Consider the following 18,794-nt stretch of genomic DNA (forward strand, 5'->3'; position numbering starts at 1 on the left):
AACAGAGTCCTGGGGTACAAAATTCAAATTACACAGAGGTTCCTTCCAGCATTGACCTTCTGGGAGACTAAAGACAGATTGGCATTCAAGTACAGAACAGTGCAAGCAATCCAAGAAAACTGGCCCAGTTTAAAGAGAGAGGAAGCTTTTATCATGTTTCCCCTTTATTATGTCCAAATTTACCAAAAGAAAGAAGAATTCACTGTCCCACAAAAGACTTTTTAGAACACAATGGTCTGGACCCTTGGGTTCACTGAGTAAGAAGGAGGTACAATAGGGGTGGGCAGAGGATAGAGTATTGAACTTGGAGTCAAGAAAACCCTAGTTCAAATCCTGCCTCATACACTTACTAGCTTAATTCCTCATTTGCTTGACAATTCATTTAACCTTTCTCAGACCCAATTACCTCATCTGTAAAATGGGAATAATAATAGCACCGAAATCTCAAGATTGCTTGAGGATGAAATGAGATCATTTGTAAAGTTCTTAACAAACCTTCTATATAAATGCTAGTCATTAAGTTAACTTGATTAAAGACAATGTCATCACACAAATAATCATTTTACCAACAGACCTGAGATCATGCTTCTTCCACATCTCCTTCCTTGGCTTGAAATGTCTGTACTTCTGTCCCCCACCCCCACCCCAGTCCCTACCTCCATCCTAGTCTTTTGAATTTGGTCATCCTCCCCTCAAAAAAAAATTTCTCTTAACTCCTGACCTTGCCCATTTTCCTCCAGAAAGTAGACCTTTCCCTTAACCATTGTGATTCTCCTAATTGCAAGTCTAGGTGGATGTCCTATCTGAAGCTTTCCTAATTTGAAATGACCAACCAGAAGCTCTATTCCTCCGTAGAGCAGGGATTCTTCACCTGGGACCCATGAACTTTTCTTCCTATTTGATCATGGTATTTCACCATAATTTGTTTCCTTTGTGATCTTCATGATCCTTTACATTTTATTTTATGCATAAAAAAACCTTTGATTCTGAAGAAGCCTCTGTAGGATTCATCAGGTTTCCCAGAAAGAAGATAGCTTTCGAGCAGGAGTCTCCAAAGCCAATTTCTTTCCATTGAACCACAATCTGAATTGATGGTAGATTTTTTATTTGATTGATGGCAATGGGATCTCACCAATCAATGTAATAACAAGACTGGGCAAGAAATGAACACACAAGGACCAAACCAGCAACAATTCATGTTCAAATAAAGCTTTAGGATCATTCCAGGCCTGTGAGTTAAAAGTCGAAATATGACCATCCCTTTTGAGAGCTGATGGAGCCAAGGCCCATTTTGTCCTACCTTTCTGGCAGGTATGTCAATGAGGAGGGAGAAGCAATGGAGAAATCTGGGTGGGATTCCATAGACTGCTGCATTCCCCAGGGCCAGATGATGAGGGAAGGGCTGAAAGACTACTGATTACTCACATTTCCCTAGTGACAACCTGGCGCCAATTTGGTGTGTAATGCTCTTAACTGGAGGTCCCGTTTCTGGTTGGGGTTGATGGAAGACTTAATGGCGCACCCAAGTAGTCAATTCAGCCTCAGAACTACCATTTTTCTCAGGCTCTCCACCACACTGGGGAATCAGGAGATAAAAGAAACCAGTGAATACAGGATAATATTATCTTTCCAGGGTTTTACTTCTTTGCTGCCATTTGTAGGAAGTTTAATTACGCAAACTTAGGTGGGATTTTCTGGCCCTGATTTATCTCTGGCTGGTGCACAGGGAGGGAGCTGACATCAGAGCAGTCCTCCTCTCCCCCTGGATTTTCAAAGTGCCTTTCCAATCCCATTCCTGGCTTTTATAACTGCTGAATGGCATTTTCTCTTCAGTAAATCAAAACAGCAGGGATGATTTTACATCCATCACTTTTGATTTCTGTAATGAAAAAAACGAACCCATGGCCCACTGATGGAGAATGCTTCAAGCTCCCTAAATTTTTATGTTATGTGCACCAATGAATTCAGTCTTTCAAAGCCGACAGCAGAAACAAAAGTCGTTTTTCTCACCTAGTCTTTTTCATGTGGCATATAATTGGACCCCTTTATATTTGAAAAAGCAGCTTAGAATAGTGTATAGAGTATTGGATTTGGACTAGGGAAATATTGATTCGAATCCCACCTCAGATGGTTATGGGTTAGATAATCATAGGCATGTCAACTTTACCTCATAGCCTCAGTTTTCTCATCTGGAAAATGGAAATAATTTCTTCTAACTCTCATGTGAAGAAAACATCTTGCAAATCTTAAATCACTGTCAGTATGTAATATATATATTATATATGTTTTACAAAGCATTTTATTGATTCTTTTTTTTACCTCATTATTTTCATTTCCCAGGGACTTGTCCTATCAATAGAAACCTCCTAACAAATTAGTACAAACAGAACAAATCAATGCAATGTAAATAATTACAATTTAGAGGAATAGGGACCGGACAAGGAAATTCCTTCTTTCATTTAAAGTGGGCATCTCTTCTACAACTTATCACCTTTTAGAGATTCCTAGAACACTGAGAAGTAAAGTCAGCTGTCAAATAAATGTCAGAGGCAGAACAAGAACACAAGTCCTCCTGGTTTAGAGAACGGCTATCCACAATGCCACACTGCCTCTGGCATAAATATAAATTGTAATTTATATTTCCGACAACAACAATTCTTTTCTTATCTGATTCTCATCTCAACTTACTGTCTAATGTTCGTGTCTGTATGAGATAGTTAGTGATTGCTAAGTTCTCTGGGCTGTCTATTAACTGGTTATCATAGTGTGGATATTACTCATCCAGTTGTTTTTTTCCCCAGCCAATGGGCTAAACTGTTTGAGTGGTTATAGATTTCAACCCATGAACTATGAAATGTGATAGCGCTTGGTGCATCAGCTTAAAATCGCCTGCAAAGAGGGGCCATGGGAGGCCCTTCTTTTATTTGAATTCTATAATAGATCTCCTCCAGGACAGTGGCTGGCACCTTTGGGGAGTATACAGCTCTGATTTCTCTCTCATTTTGGGGATGATCAGAGTTTCACTGTACAAGGTTATCTCTGTTATATTTTTCAGGGAATCATGTTAGGTTGATGCATGGATGGGAGATATTTTGGAGTTCCTGAGAAATGTATGAGTAAAAAAGATGAGCTAGTCTTGGGGCAAGAAAGAAGGAGATTTGACAGTCAGCTCAGGTGCTCCATCAGTATGCCAGCAATGTAAAAAAAAAATCAAGGAAGGCTTCTGGCATATTGGGTCTCCTCATGGCAAACTTATAGGACACGGACATGTCCATAGGATGTGCAGGTATGGCTGGCAGGCTGGCAATATGTGCCAGGGGAGAGAATACCTAAAGTTCTGTTGGGGTATCCTTTGATAAAAAGCATCTTTCCCATCTAGCTCTGTATCCCACTACCACAAACCATGGAGCCACTTGTCCATATGGCCATCTGCATCATGGCCTTAAACTATATCCTTCCATGTTCTCTTCTTTTGGGTTTCTCTTTTAATATCCCTCCTAGACATACAGATTGTTTCTAAAAATACATCCTTATTGAAATCTTGAGAGAAGGCACACTATAAATCAAATCCTACTACTCAATAGGAACAGAAAGCATTTAGTTGAATTTGGCATAAATGAAAGAAAAATAGCCATAGCTTAATCAAGATGCAGGCTACAGAAGATGAGAGGTCATTTTTCAGCTGGTGGAAATCTATGAGGTTTTCCTTTACATAAATGACTTTTGACAGCTAGCCTTTATAATAAAACAATATAAATCCAGATAACTGACTTCAAGGCTAGTTTTTATAGGTCTGTATGAGCAAAAAGGTTCTTGGTTACTACCTGTGCCATCTTGAGTAAATCCTAAACTCTGTGCCTCAGTTTACTCTCTTATAAAATATGATGTCTGAACTCGAGTGCCTTGAGTTTTTCTTCTAACTTTAAATGTATTATTCTTTGATCCATTTGGGGGTCTTGTCAATAGTTCTATTACATGGAAAACAGAAAGAATAAATGTTAGTGCCTCTATTTTTCTAGGCAAAGATGGATTCTATTGAAAGTACAGAGTTCTTAAGCTTTGAATCAAGTGTTTTGGGAAAAGGTATCTTGAGGAAGGTACAACTCCACTTTGATTAGATGATAATAAGGATAAAGAATAAGGAATGGAAAGAGACAGTTGTTTTGTGATCATTGATCTCAGTTTCATTATTATAAAGACAAGATTCAGAGAGACAGAATTAAGCTGATGCTGAGATATAAGCAATATTTCATTGTCTCTAAGATCTACAGCATTAGTGATAGAGAATACAGAATCCGAGGATTGGAAGGGACCCAGTGGCTACCTGAGATAAGTCCATCTCATATCTGATCCAGTGTCCTCTGCAACATTCTCAAATAGTGGCCATCCAGCCTCTTTGGGAAGACCTCCAATGAGGGTGAATCCATGGTCTCCCAAAGTAGTCCATTTTCCTTTTGGACAGCACAAACTCTGAGGAAATTTCTTCTGAGAAACAATCTTGATAAGCCTTTTTATAAGTCTTTTTTACTCATTCTGCACTCTGGGGCCAAACAGAACATGTCTAATATTTTCCACACAATAGCCCTTCAATTACATCATGCCCTCCTTGATAGAGCATCTTTTCTCCAGAGAACAGAGAGGCAGGAAAATGAGAAAAATGGAGACTGGAGGATCACATGGCGGAATAGAAATTGTGACTGAAATAACAAAATGGATTTAATTTTTTTAAAGAAATGTAATATTAGATATTCAAATTCTCTACTCTTAAAGTTAGTCTTTTGGGGAGGGAGACACAATTATTCTGGTGGGGGAGCAATTCTTCTGAACTTTCTGGTGACACATTTGTATTCATGTTCAGAGGTCATTGATAAATCAATAAACATTGACCGATGGATCGGTGAGTATTACTTCAGTAGAAATCTAAATTTCAGTGAGGATGAAATCAGCCTATCAACAAACATTTATTAAGCACTTACCATGTGATTAGCACTGGACTATATGCTGAAAAGAGACTAGAGTGAAACCAACCCTGCCCTGTTGGGGGGACGGAAGAGAGGGACGTGTCTATAAGTGCATCAAAGGTTATAGTCCTTGACTTTATGAAACCCAGCCTAATTCCCTCAAAGTTACACCTCAATTGGAACCCCCAAAGAGCACTTATTCTCCAGATAAATGCCCAACTCTATTCACCCAAATTGGCTTTGTATGTCACGTTTGCTTCTTTCAAAGAACGAAATTCACTGTCAACAGAATGGCAAATTTTCACAATTGAAGACATTCATAAAGGTGAACTACAGTTCCTGGAAGGAATTTCAGACCAGCTATAAAAATGCTTCAACAGATACAACTGAGGCAGGACTGTAGCCTTTTGGGATCTTTCTCAAATTATCTTGCTTTTATAGATCTGTTAACATGTTGAATTATCCCATAGACTGTGGGAGGTCAGGGACTAGTTTTGGTTTGTCTTTGTATGGTTAGCTTCCTGAATGCCCTCTAAAACTTCAGAAATGTTTGTCATTGGGGCAGCTGGGTGGCTCAGTGAATTGAGAACTGGGCCCAGAGACAGGAGGTCTTTGGTTCAAATCTGGCCTCAGACACTTCCCACCTGTGTGACCCTGGGCAAGTCACTTGACCCCCACTGCCTAGCCCTTACCACTCTTCTGCCTTGGAACCAAAACACAGTATTAATACTAAGATGGAAGGTGAGGGTTTTGAAAACAAAAGAAAAATTTGTCAAATTATTGAGTTGAAGAGACAAATCTGATAAGTTCACTAAAAAAAAAAAAGAGGCTCCCATGACTTTCTCTTTCCACCTTACCCATGGAAAAAGAAACTGGGTTGAAGGAAAGGATATAACACCCTGGTTGTCACTTTTATTCATCACATAGGGACAGAGTTAGGGTCTCCAAAGGAAAGTGTCTGGATGCTCACATCAGACCCTCAGCGAGCTGGTTCTGCATGTCCAAGGAATGAGTGAAGAGATTTCTATTTCTAAATAAAGAGCCACTTCACACTCCACCATTTAATTGCATCATTGATTAACATTTATATATATATATATATATATATATATATATATATATATATATATATATATATTTAACCCTTACCTTCTGTCTTAGAATCAATACTGGGTATTGGTTCCAAGGCAGAAGAGTGGTAAGGGCTAGGCAATAGGGGTTAAGTGACTTGTCTAGGGTCACACAGCTGGGAAGTGTCTGAGGTCAGATTTGAACCCAGGACCTCCCATCTCTAGGTCTGACTCTCAATCCACTGAGCCACCCAGTTGCCCCCTTAACATTTATATTTTAAAAACCATCCCCACCACCAAAATCTCCAACAGTCAGTCCAGAGGAAGGCCCCAAAGCACTGATTATACATCACAGAAGAAAGATCTGTATCAATTTCAGACCCTTCATGGAAGGAAAATTCAGATGCCCATTTCTTTAGCTTCATGATTCCCATCCCAAGTAAAGTCATGCATCTACACCTGCATATCTATGTTTGGATATCACCTTAGGAGCAAACAATCCTAACATCAGGTTTAAGATTTGGGCTTGATCTAGGGCTGAAAATACTGCTGATCTTTTAAAAAAATAGATTTTTGCTGATTTTATTTTTATAACACTTAAATTTCCTTTCCCAGAGAGCTACCCCAAATAAATAATTTCAAAACAAAACAAAGCAAAAAAAGTGGAGAGGGAAGGAAATTAGTAAAATGGGTCAATATATTCAAAAGTTGATTGAAAAAATCTAACAAGTTATTATTTTAAAAATTCTTGTCTGGCCCGGGCAGGGCTGCTGAACATAAATCAGATACAGGACATGGAGCCTTGTTTGTTTCTGGGCCAGTAGGGTTCCTCTGATGGGTCTGTGTTGGCTCTTAGAAAGTCTGCCAGGCTGGAAGGAGGGTAGTATTGGATCCTGGGGACATCTTTTGCTCCAACATTTCCTGGATCTCTTTGTCCTAACTAGAGGTGAGGCTTGGGGCTGAAATGGAAAGAGCTGAGCACCTGATGGATTGGGTTTTCCAATAGTATGGCAGGAGGCAGAGCTTTGCCTCACTACTAATACTTAAAAAGGGACTGGCTGGCCCCCAAGAAGAAATAGAAGGCTGGACAGAAGTGGGGTGCTATTGGTATAAAACATGCCACATAATGCTAGACTTTTAAAGATACCTAGGCTAACGTAATCATTTCCCCTCATTTTTTTTCTCTAAGACTTGGCTCTTGAGGATGGCAGTGAAAATTGGAACAATGCTACAAGCGGGTGCAGTGGTCCTCTCTAAGCCTCTCTTGAGCAGAGCTCAAGTCAGAGTGCAGAGAATTCTGGGGGCTTTTCTCTAGGTAGCTACTGAGGTCCTGTTTTTACCGAGGCCCCCAAATTAAACGAGATAACTTCAGAACAAATAACTAGTAGAGGGTGAATCATCTGATCTGCTTAGATACTGAAAAAAAGAAGAAAGAAGAAAGCTGTGCCTTTGGCTTGGGTTTTGATCCAGGAACTTTCCCACTCTTTTTCTTTGAACTAATTAAAAAAGGAGTTCTTCACCTGGAACCCATGGGTGCCTGTGCATAGATTTCTGGGGGTTTAGAAAAATAATTACACCTTTATTTTCATTAATCCTTAGCTGAAATTTAGCATTTCCTTCACTAATGAATTTTAAGGTAAAACATTATTCTGAGGAGGGGTCTGTCACATGTACATATGTACAATCCTAAAATGGTCCAATAAAGGCATGTGGTCAGGATAGATGAAGCAAAGTGGAGTCCAAAATGCTTTTCATTTCTCCTACAAATAAGCATCTTTTCTTTTAAATTAAAAACAAATTTCAGATAGTTTAATCAAATGTCTAAAGAGCTTTATAAAAAGTTAGCCCCCCCAAAATTTTATGGTTAAACTTCCTAACCTTAATTGGTAGAGCTGTCATTCCAAAACAAATGATGGCACAAAAAGCAGAAACCAATTCATCCTCCAGCCCGGTCTCCACTCTTTTGGAGAAGCTGCTGAATTCTCCTCTTGGGTGAATCCCAGATCTCTGATCTTCATTCTTCAGGCATGGGACTAGATTGTATCTCCTAACATTCTGCAAATAGCCTCTTGGAAATGGATTTAAGGAGATACTTTGGAAGAGTAAAAAAAAATTCTAAATCCATGTTGCTGTGTCTCATTTGGTCCACCTAAAATATCCTTTATCATTCTCTTAATGAAGCAGGAAAATGGAGGCCAGGCAAGATGATGCTCATTTCCCCAAAATGTCACATGAAATCGGATTTTTTTTTAAAAGGTTACTTTATTTTTACACAATTCATTGAGATTTCATCCATCTTTTTTGTCTTTACAGTTGAAAGTCATTGAGTCCAGGATTTGTGATTCAAATACACATAAAAGAACCAACATAAAAATATACTGATAATATGGCCTTTAAGAGAAATGTGCTCAGTTAGAGGAGTTCCATTGGAGTGTCTTTTTGGGGGGGTTGGCATGCTTAAATCCTTCTTGATCTACAAAAAATGTAAGTAGCTGCCTGGGGAGAGAAACAGATCTATATCTCATGAAAATCATTGACTTACATACCTGTAGAACGGTCGGACAAGATGACCTCTAAGTCCTTTCTATCTCTATATCCTTGGCCTTATAACTAGGTAGCAAAAAATTATCTTTCCATTAAAGCATCAAAGTGTGGCCAGGGACCCAGGCTCTCCAACGCTATGTTAATGAAGCCCAAATTCATAAAGGTTCCACCCAAGCCAAAAAGTCTGAGTATAATCCCAGTAAGTTACCAATTGTGTCTGTCATCTAAGTGCATGTCGGAGAGGCTCACTACCAGAAATCGGGTCATTAGATGAAGCTTTAACTTTTGTAGGGGTGTGTATATGGTGGATGGGGAAGGACAAAAACTTGTGATCTGCATCAATGACAGATATGCCTAACAATGATAAAATTATGGATCTCGGGAGGAGAAATTTTCTATCTTATTGTCTATAGTAACTAATTTGGATATTGGTAGTATGAATTATCTACCATTTGTGAAAATCTATCCGACTGACATGCCTGTATTTGCAAGAATGCTCATCAGGAGTTTAGAAGACTGGAAATTGATAAAACATTCCTAAGAATTATTGTTTGTCCTTCGTTTTCAAAGAAGACCAAGGGGACTCACCAGTGATGAAACACTAAAGCCATAGGAGAAAGTCTGAATATGTGGAAGTTTGGGATAAAATCTCCCAGCTCCTTCTGCCAGTGTCTCACTTCAAGGTACCAGAGGCCTTCAGGCAATAGGACCTCTTCCCCCAGGAAGAATGTTCCTGTGAAAGCTATAGATTTGCTTGTTTCAGAAGTCATAATTATAGATGTGTTAAAGTATAGCCAGAAAGACATACAGGTGACTGTAGAAAAAAATCAAATAAGAAGTTAAAGAAAAACAAATGCAAATTCAAGAATTGGAAGGCAAATATGAAAAATTGTAAGGTTAGAGATGGGGAAAATTGTGGAAGAATGTGAAGGGATAACAACTCAGTGGATGGTGATTGTTAAGAAACAGGAGGCTAAAAGACTGAAATCCAGAAGCTTTTGGTAGAAAAACATCAAATTACAACAGACTTTAACTCCCTGGAAAATCTTTCTCTGACCTCTTCAGACAACTAGAAAAAAACAGGAGATTTTAGGAAATTGAAAGAATGAAGAAGCATTGAAGAAATAAATTGGAGATTATTTCTTCAGAATTGAAAAGGAAGAGTGGAGGTATGAAGCATTAAAGATTCATGTGGAAGAGAAGTTAAACCCCAGAACAAAGAAATTGTCCAGGGCTGGAGCAAAGTGAAAGCTGAGACTGGTTTTGCAAGCAAATTTATGAAAGAACAGATGAGAGTCCAGTTACTAGAGGAAAGCCTAGGACAAAAAACTAAAGAAAACGATGGATTCACCAAAATCTGGGATGACTTGATTTCAAAGATGAAAAAGATCTGACTTAGGAATTTTGAATTATTCCACTTTTTGTTGACTATAACTGTTGTCCTTTGTACTCAAAGAGGACCCAAATGGCGGGACTATGATGTGTGTCCAACTGTGGCTAGGAAGGTTCCTATAAGTTTGGAAGGCTCTACCATAGGGTGGGTACAAAAAGCCCATCTGATCATTTGGTATGGAGATGTCTCTAAATTTGCACATCTTTTGCTGCTTTTGAGCTACTACAATTCTTTGCTCATAGAATACAGCACCTTCTTTGATGTGGGCATGCCATGCTGAATGGTCCTATACCAGTGTCTCCCATGTCTTCCAACTGATACCAAAGTTCTTAAGAGAGACCTTTATAGGACCCCCTAATATTTCTTCCTGAGATCTCTGTATGAACTCTTCCCTTGTGCAAATTTTCTCTAAAATAGTCTTTTAAGCAAACATGCATTCAGCATTTGAATGTGGACAGCCCATAAGAGTTGCTCTCTCTGTAGTATAGATTGACTACTTGGTACTTCTGCTCAGTGTCTGGTACCTTAGCTTGTTAGGTGATCTTCTGAGTCTTCCTAAGACAGTTCAAATGGAGGAAATTCAATTTCCTGGCATGGTGCTGGTATATTGTTCGGGTTTCACAGGCATACAACAATGAGGACAACACAATGGCTCTGTAGATCTTCAGTCTGGTGGGCAGCCTAGTACATCTTTTCAACTTCCTTCAGAACTTCCACTGAGCTAACTCTGGCAATGTGTGTGCCAACTTCATCATCTATGTGTACATTGTTGAAAAGTTTGTTGCTGAGGCAAGTGAACTAATCCACAGCACTCAAAATTTCTCCATTTGCTATAATTGATGGTTCCATGGATGGATGGATGGTGTAGGGCTGGTTAGTGGAGAACCTCTGTTTTCTTGGTGTTAATTGTCAAAACAAAATGAGCACAAATGGCAGAGAATGGATTCATGCTCTATTGCATCTGAGCCTCAGAGGTTGCATTGATTGCACAATCATCTGCAGTCAAAAGGTTGAGCACCAACTCTCCCTAAACTTTAGTCTTGGCTTGCAGACTTTTTTAGTTAAATAATTTACAATCAGAGTAATAGCTAACTTTGATGCTGTTTTCATATTTGTTATAGCCATCCAGCAAATAGCTGGAAACATCATGCTTAAAAGCATAGGAATAAGCACACAGAGTCGACTGCTTCACTCCATTGGTGACAGGGAAAGCTCAAGAATATTGTCCATTATCTAGAACTGTGCAAGCATGCCATCATGAAGTTGGCATACAGTACTGATAAGCTTCTCTGGGCAAGCCATGATCTTCCACAAGCCCATCAGTCATGAATGATGAATGTTATGTAGTCTTCTGTTCTGGTCCTGGCATTTCTCCTGGAGTTGTTGGGCAGCAAATGCCATACTGACTCTTCCTTGGCCCTTTCTGAAACCATTGGGTAGATGACCATCTTCCAAGTTTAGGATCATCCCATTAAGAATGTCTCTGGCAAGAATCTTGCTGGCAATTGACTAAGAGAGAGAATGCCCACCCCATGCAGCTTGATTGTCACAGGACAACCTATTTCTTTTTCCCTTTATGGAGATGAACAATGGAGCCATCCTTGATCTCCTGGGAGGATAACCTCCTCTTGCCACACAACTTGGAATATTTCAGTCAGCTTTTGTATGAGCAGTGGATCCCCTGCCTTGCCATTCTCTGCTGAAGTAGAATCAGCACCAGGTGCTTTGCCACATGAGAGGAGCCTAAGGGCATTAAAATCTCCTCTTCAATTGGGAGTTTGGCTAGAGAGGGATTGACTTCAATCTGAGGTATATGGTCAAGGGTTTCAGCATTAATGATGGTCGGTTGAGGACACTTTGGAAGCATACAGCGGCCCATCTCTCCAGGATTACGTCCTTAACACTGATCAGTGTGGCTCCATCAGTGTCGAGTAGTTGAGATGCACCATACGTCTTGGCTGCCTCACAACTAATCTCTTTACAATGAAAAAAAAAGTTGAAGAATGTACTCCCACAGTGATTGGCATGGTGACATAGCCAAGCCTGAAGGAAGAGAAGTACCTATGGAAGGCCATGTCCAATGAAGCTTTTTTTCTCAATTCTTAAAAAGCGAGTTCTACTAGAATCTCAAGATCAAGAATAACCATGAGAGTTAGGATGGGCTTGGATGTGTTGGTCTTGAACGTGATAAGTACAGAATCGAGCCCATTGGGCAGACCTCCATGCCATTCTGTATTAAAAGTGTACTTTATGTACCTCTGGAATGCTTTTCTCTCCCTCAGAAAAAACACTGGTAGGGTGACCTTAAGACATTAAAAGTGCTAATTGCTGATGAAGTAACACTAAGCTATGATGGTTCTTCTGCTGTGATTAACATTGTGCAATTTGAGTGACAATGACGGGAGTGACTATGATTTGGAGGACTACAATGGGAAAAAGCATAATGGTGGTAGCTCTAATAGGACAGTCTATGATGGGAGTGACCTTAAAGATCATTGTTAAGTCATTGTTGTTTTCCAAAATTCAGGCAAATGAACTTTTTAATGGGTAAAAAAATGGCATGGCAATTTGCCGTATGAAATGGGGCCAACTACAAATCTTCTATTTGACCACAGTGCATTAAAGAGCAGTGAATCTACTGAGCTTCACCAGTTGGAACTGGTTTGCTCAGGGCCACGTCTTGGCCATAAGCACAATCCTTTACATTCAACTCACCTATTCTTTTACAACAGGACTCTTCCTCCCTGACAATAGATGCATTTTTACGAAGAACATCAGGGTTGCAGGTATCTTGCCTGTTCACATCTATTAAATTTATAGTCCATTTGAAATGTCAAAAAGGTTAATAATAGCTTTTCAATGCTATGAATCACTTGCATGCTGAAGATTAAATCAGACATTCCCTATGTGTGTGTGCGCGTGTGCGTGTGTGCACGTGCATGCATGTATACATTTTTAAAAGAAACTTAAATTGTTCTGTTTAGGAAGGACAGTTTTGTCACAGAATGATTTAGGCTGATTTCCTCCCTCAGCCCTTGCACATGATTAGTGGGCAGGCACTGAGGACTGCACTGTTCAAAAGTAACCCTTCACAATATTATACAACCCCCCCCACTGTTGGGGTGCAATCCCAACACACATACACATATATAGGAACCTCTGACTTCTGGGATAAGTGGTAACAACAGTTAATCACTTCATTTTTTAGAGGAGCTGTAAACAAGGCAAGCAAATAGCAAATGGAAGCCAGCAGGAAGACTTCTGGTCTAAGGCTCTTTCCTTTTGCTAGGTTTCTCTCTCATCCGTGTCTTAGACTATGAGCTTGGAGTCAGAAGGGTTAGGTTTGGATCCAAATGTGGGTCACTTTAATGCCTCAAGGTTTCCATTGTGAGGATCCTAATATGTGCATGTAGTGTATTGTCATGTATATAGTACTGGAATTGGCATCAGAGCCTGGGTTCAAATCTTGTCTCTGCCCGTTTCTTTAGTCACGAGGGTGACAGCATGATGGAGCACAATGAGTCTTGTCTTGGAATCAGATGGCTTCGATTCAAAATCTTGTTCTGCTACTTCTTACCTGCACAATGCTAGGTAGGTTGCTTAACTTCCCTAGGTCTTAGTTTACTCATGTGTAAAATGAGAGAATGGGAACATCTCATTTCCAAGGTATCACCCAATGCAAGGAAATTTGTCCTGTGAATTATTATGTATTTACAGCTATATTTTATTCTTACAGCTATATAGTCCCACCTCATCCATGAATCTTTCCTCTGATTAGGCCAATTCATGACCTGTCACTGGCTGTGTAATCCTGAGTAAATCATCTAAGCTCTCTGTGACTTAGTTTCTTCATCCCAGCATTGGACTTGATAACTTAGAGGGTCCCTTGTAGCTCTAAATCTTATGATTCTGTGCTCTTAACTTTAATAACTCCTAGTTTCTAGACTGCCATTTAGCACTTGGCATTTCCAAGATCTCTCCCTCCTCCCTTCTGTACTGTTGTGAGGAAAACCAATCAAGCCAAACCAAATGGTAAATTTGGAATCTCTTCTACGTATTATCCTTCTGGATGTGGGTAGCCTCTTTGGGCATCGATTTCTTCATCTATAAAATGGGGGAGTTGGCCGTATTGCTTTCTAAAAACCCTTCCCACTCTAAGTCTTATGATGCCATCTTCTATTTATTGATAGTTATTCTCTGAATACTCATCCTAAGTTTCAACCCATCAAGTCAAGGGCTATAGCTTATTCTTTCTTGTATTTCTTTCACAGTGCCACACATGATGCAAGCAACATTAATAATAGTTGAACTGAGGGCTTTGGAAATCCACGTTGACTCTTTCTGGGCAATGGGATGCTCTTTGGGGCATCTTGCACCAAAAGCTGGAGTACATGGATTTCTTCTGGCAGGTTTTCTGCCACTCCTCACCACAAACAACGAAGCAAATATTCAATGAAGGACAGCCAGAGGAATAAGTGATGGAACCTCCTGGCTAGTCATTATGGAATGTTCATGTTTGTTCATAACTCCAAGGGATATACTTGGCAAGTGGTTGTTCTCTGAATGTTCGTAAAGAAGACAGGATGGAAGGTGTGAGACCCAACCGTGGTTCTGACTTGTTCACAAGGCACAGATTGTGCAAGGGCTGATTCTCCTGAAAAAAAAAATTGCTTTTGCTATTTTGATGGCAAACTGTCAAAATTTTAAAGGCCAGCTATGGTGACAGAGAAAGAGCTTTTACAGGATTTTAAGAGGCTTCTTCTCCTCCTTGATCTGTGCATGGAACCTCCATTGAGATTCAAGGAATTTTGTTCAGACTCAAGCTTTAAGAATCAATGGAGATAGGGGGTAGCTAGGGGGCTCAGTGGAATGGGAGTCAGGCCTAGATATGGGAGGTCCTGGGTTCAAATCTGATCTCATATAGGTTCTAGCTGTGTAAATCTGGGCAAGTCACTTAGCCTCTCATTGCCTATCTCTTCAGTCTTGGAACAAATACACAGTATTAATTCTAAGACAGAAGGCAAGGCTTTAAGGGAAAAAAGAAGTCTATTCTTGGAATTTTGGAGTTGGATAGGGGCCTTATAGTCATCTAGCCAACCTATTCACCAAAGGAATCGCTACTTTAACAAATACAGGAAATGGTCATCCACTCCCTGGATGGTCCAATCATTCCACTACTAGACAACACTCAGGTAGGACATTTTTCCTGATGTGAAATCTAAATTTTTTTCTTTACAACTCCCATAGGGATGAGGCTGAACCTCACAAACAAAACCAGGGCTTGGGAGTTGGGGGAAAGGCAGCACCTATCATGGGATTGCAGTAAGAGATCAAGTCATTGAAAAGCAGAAAGGGCCAAGAAGGCTTAACAAAGTGGGATGATTGCTAATCCTCTTGCTGAGTGAACAACATAACTTTGGGACTAGATGGCCAAGAACCACTTGTGGACTGTCAGCCGCAACAAGCAATCTCATCTTGGAGTGCAAATCATATGTCAAGCTACACCTTGATGGCCCGTGAGACTTGAAGAGCTCAAGCAGTCACAGAAGGAGAAGCAGATTCAGGGTCCCTCTGGCCACCCTGCAGCATTTGGAGGCACAACATCCATGTTCCCAACTTCAGATTATTTATTTCATCTTGTGGGATTCATGTGATCAAATTTCACATCCCCAATCAAGTCAGTGTTCTAAGATGTGTCAAACGTGCCCATTATCTATGATGCAGTTTCCTTTCTGAAAGGTGAGACAGAATAAATAAGTCATTATCTGGTTCTGATTTTTAGTGTCTTCATAACACTCTAGTTGTGCCATTTTCTGTCTGGACCATTTAAATACCTGGCACCATCTTTAGAAGCACCAGGTAGGTGGGCTGGCAGAAATTTCTTCAGTGGGGAGAGGCTGGTCCTGAAGGAAGTCATTATCACCTCCAGGATGAGAGACGGGGACCAGGGAAGACATCCTCCCTCTTTCTAAGTCCAGACCTCCATGGGCACCATGGATTCTTTTGTTCCCACAGAAGGCAGCAAGTTTTCTTCAGACAAGAAATAAAAAGGAAATTGCACGAGGAATCCGCGGATCTTTTTTAATTCTTCCTCTGCTCGTCCAGGCTCCTCCTTTGCTAATATCGGCTTGGTGATGAACTCCCGGAGCTGGATGAGATTATGTACCTCATCGTTGGGAAGGCATCGGAACACCTGGCAGAACCAGACAAATGAATCATCACAAGGCATTTCCAAGGAAATAGCAGCAGCCACATTTTATGGCAAAGATTCAGTTGGGACAGTCAGCTTTTATGCAGAGCCTATTAGTTTTGTGGGGTACACAGATCTATCAAAACAAAGAACATTCTGAAGAACATTATGAGATGGGTGACACTGTTCATCTTCCGTGCCACAGTGGGTTATAGCTTTGAAAGTGGCAGCTTGAGAGCCCTGCTTGATCTATGGAACTCATAAGGCTAGGTCTACCTGTTCAATACAAAACACAGGACGAATTTGAGGACTGGGAAAGGTAAATACTCTCCATGATTCATGGAACTGGAAGATGCCAGTGTGAAGGGGGCTTCGGTGGTTATTGAATACAACTCTTTCATTTTATAAATGAGAAAACCAAGACCCGCTGGTAGGGTGTGTTAGCAAATGCTTAATTACCAGTTCTCTGTGGGGAAAAAATGTACCTATGGCACATTGGATTTGGAGTCAGGAAGACCTGAGTTCAAATACTGCATTAGACACTTTATAGCTGTGAGGCCCTGGCAAACCTCAGTTTCTTTATCTATAAAATAAGGCTATCTCACAAGTTTAATATGAAGATCAAATGAGATAATATACATTAAGTTCTTTGTAAATCTTAAAGGGCTATGTCAATGCTAGTAATTAGTAATAAATAATAATATTTTAGAATACATAATAAGTAGTAATAAACTACTATTGCTACTACAAACTCATGGCTCAGACCAGTAATTAAAATGAAAACATCTTACTTGATAGCAAAATCTTACTTGATAGTAAATAATGGTATTATAATAAAAACTGAATGTAGATGGTCAACTTAATACTGGGCTAAATGTAAGACAGTTAAATGTCTTTTTCTATGTAAAAGAATTCTAAGATTCATAAAGAATCATAAGATTATACCACTGGAAGGGGCTTTAAAGACAATGGAGATCCAAGGGCTCTCATATGCCAGATTTCCCTCCCTACCTATAACAAGTCTAGCTCTGTGTGAGTATCTCTGGTGGTGAAAAATTTGCTTCCTCAGGAGGAATCCCCCATCTTTGCTACATGTTTCTAACTTAGAAAACTTTTCTTTATAGGAAAAATGGGTTGAAGTTGAAGGAAAGATAAATTTCAGCAAAATAGAATAAGGTAATATAATAATATCTCATAATAATATAAAATAATATAATAGTATATATTCTATAACATTACAGTATATATTTTATAACAATAGAATTTACCAAAAAAGCAACTGGATTGATTAACAGTGCAATGAGAGGTGCTATAACATAGGGTGTAGAGAGTTGATCTTAGAATTGGGGTTCTGGACTCAAGGTCAGTCTTTGACCCATAGGAGATATGACCATAAGAAAATCCATTAACCTCCCAGTGTCTGAGGCAGTTCTCTAAGAATATAAGTTACTGTTAGGTTGTTGGAGAAAATCAATGGAGTTTCAATGCTGAAACTAATAATGATGATGATATATAAATAATGAAAAAGGTGGTATGAGTTCACCATTTCTAGAAGTGGCCAAAACAATGACATGGGCTGTGTCATAAAAGGAATTTTTGTTCAGAGTCGTGTGTCAGGCATTGTGTTAAAAGCTTTTACAAGTATTACAATGATTATCTCATAAAATCCTCACTACAACAAGAGAGGTACTGTTATTTTTCCCATTTGACAACTGAGAAAACTGAGGCAGACAGAATTTCAGTGACTTGCCTAGAGTCATATAGCTTGAAAGTGTTTGAGAATGAATTTGAGCCTAGGTATTCCTGATAGCAGGACACATCATCATGTTCATCATCATCATCATCACTTTTTTTTTAAATATAAAAAGATTTATTTAAAGAACAAACAAATATCTCAAGGCATGTCTCAGGGTCACAACTAAAGTACAAAAAATAATAAGTGATGTCCAAAATGTTGGCCCTGAGGCGAGATCATCATCATTATGGCCATCATCACCATTGTCATCATTGCCATCATACAAATAAATGGAAAATTATAGGGCATATATTTATATATGATAATAATGACAAGGCATCATGGTATAGTCACTAGAGTGTTGACCTTGAAGTCAGGAAGACTTGGACTCAAGTCCTACATTTGATTCAAACTAGCTGTGTGACTCTGGACAAGTCACTGAATCTTTTAGTGCCCTAATTGTAAAAATGGTGTCCAACGTATTGGCTAAGGGAACTTCCACATTTAAGACTTCCTTGTCTTATGAAATCACAGGACTGATTCTTATCCAATAGTATTCATAAAAATAATTATTGTTATTATCACAGAAGATGTCACATTAAGTAGTGAACTCCCAGTTTCTAGGAGTGTTCAAACAGGGCCTGAATTCTCATCAATCAAGGACACTGGGAAGGAGTTTCCTGTATATGATAGGAAGCTGAACTATAGAAACTCCAAGATTCCTTCAATCAGTGAAAAGGTCTGATTCTTTCAAAGTCATCAATCTTCGGTAGCTAAAACTAGGTCTTTTATGGAGTTAGATGGCAATTTTGGTTTGAAAGCCATTTGTTAACAAATAAAAAATGTTTGTATAAACAAAATGAATTGAGTAAGTTTGAAGCTGAAATAGAACCATACTTTT

General features: G+C 39.4%; 1 protein-coding gene across 4 annotated transcripts in view; it reads right to left on the reverse strand.

Annotated features, from left to right (window-relative positions):
- Window positions 1-8,273: 8,273 nt before the first annotated feature.
- Window positions 8,274-18,794, reverse strand: part of PLD1 (phospholipase D1) — a 272,434-nt gene continuing 261,913 nt past the window's right edge. For all 4 annotated transcript variants that reach the window (XM_056807220.1, XM_056807222.1, XM_056807221.1 and 1 more), the window contains one exon: window positions 8,274-16,161. In XM_056807220.1, the coding sequence (XP_056663198.1) occupies window positions 15,937-16,161 (225 nt within the window). In that variant the 3' untranslated portion in view covers window positions 8,274-15,936. The remainder of the gene's footprint in view (window positions 16,162-18,794) is intronic.

This window comes from Monodelphis domestica, chromosome 8 (genome assembly GCF_027887165.1).
Source record: "Monodelphis domestica isolate mMonDom1 chromosome 8, mMonDom1.pri, whole genome shotgun sequence".
Classification (NCBI taxonomy): Eukaryota; Metazoa; Chordata; class Mammalia; order Didelphimorphia; family Didelphidae; genus Monodelphis; species Monodelphis domestica.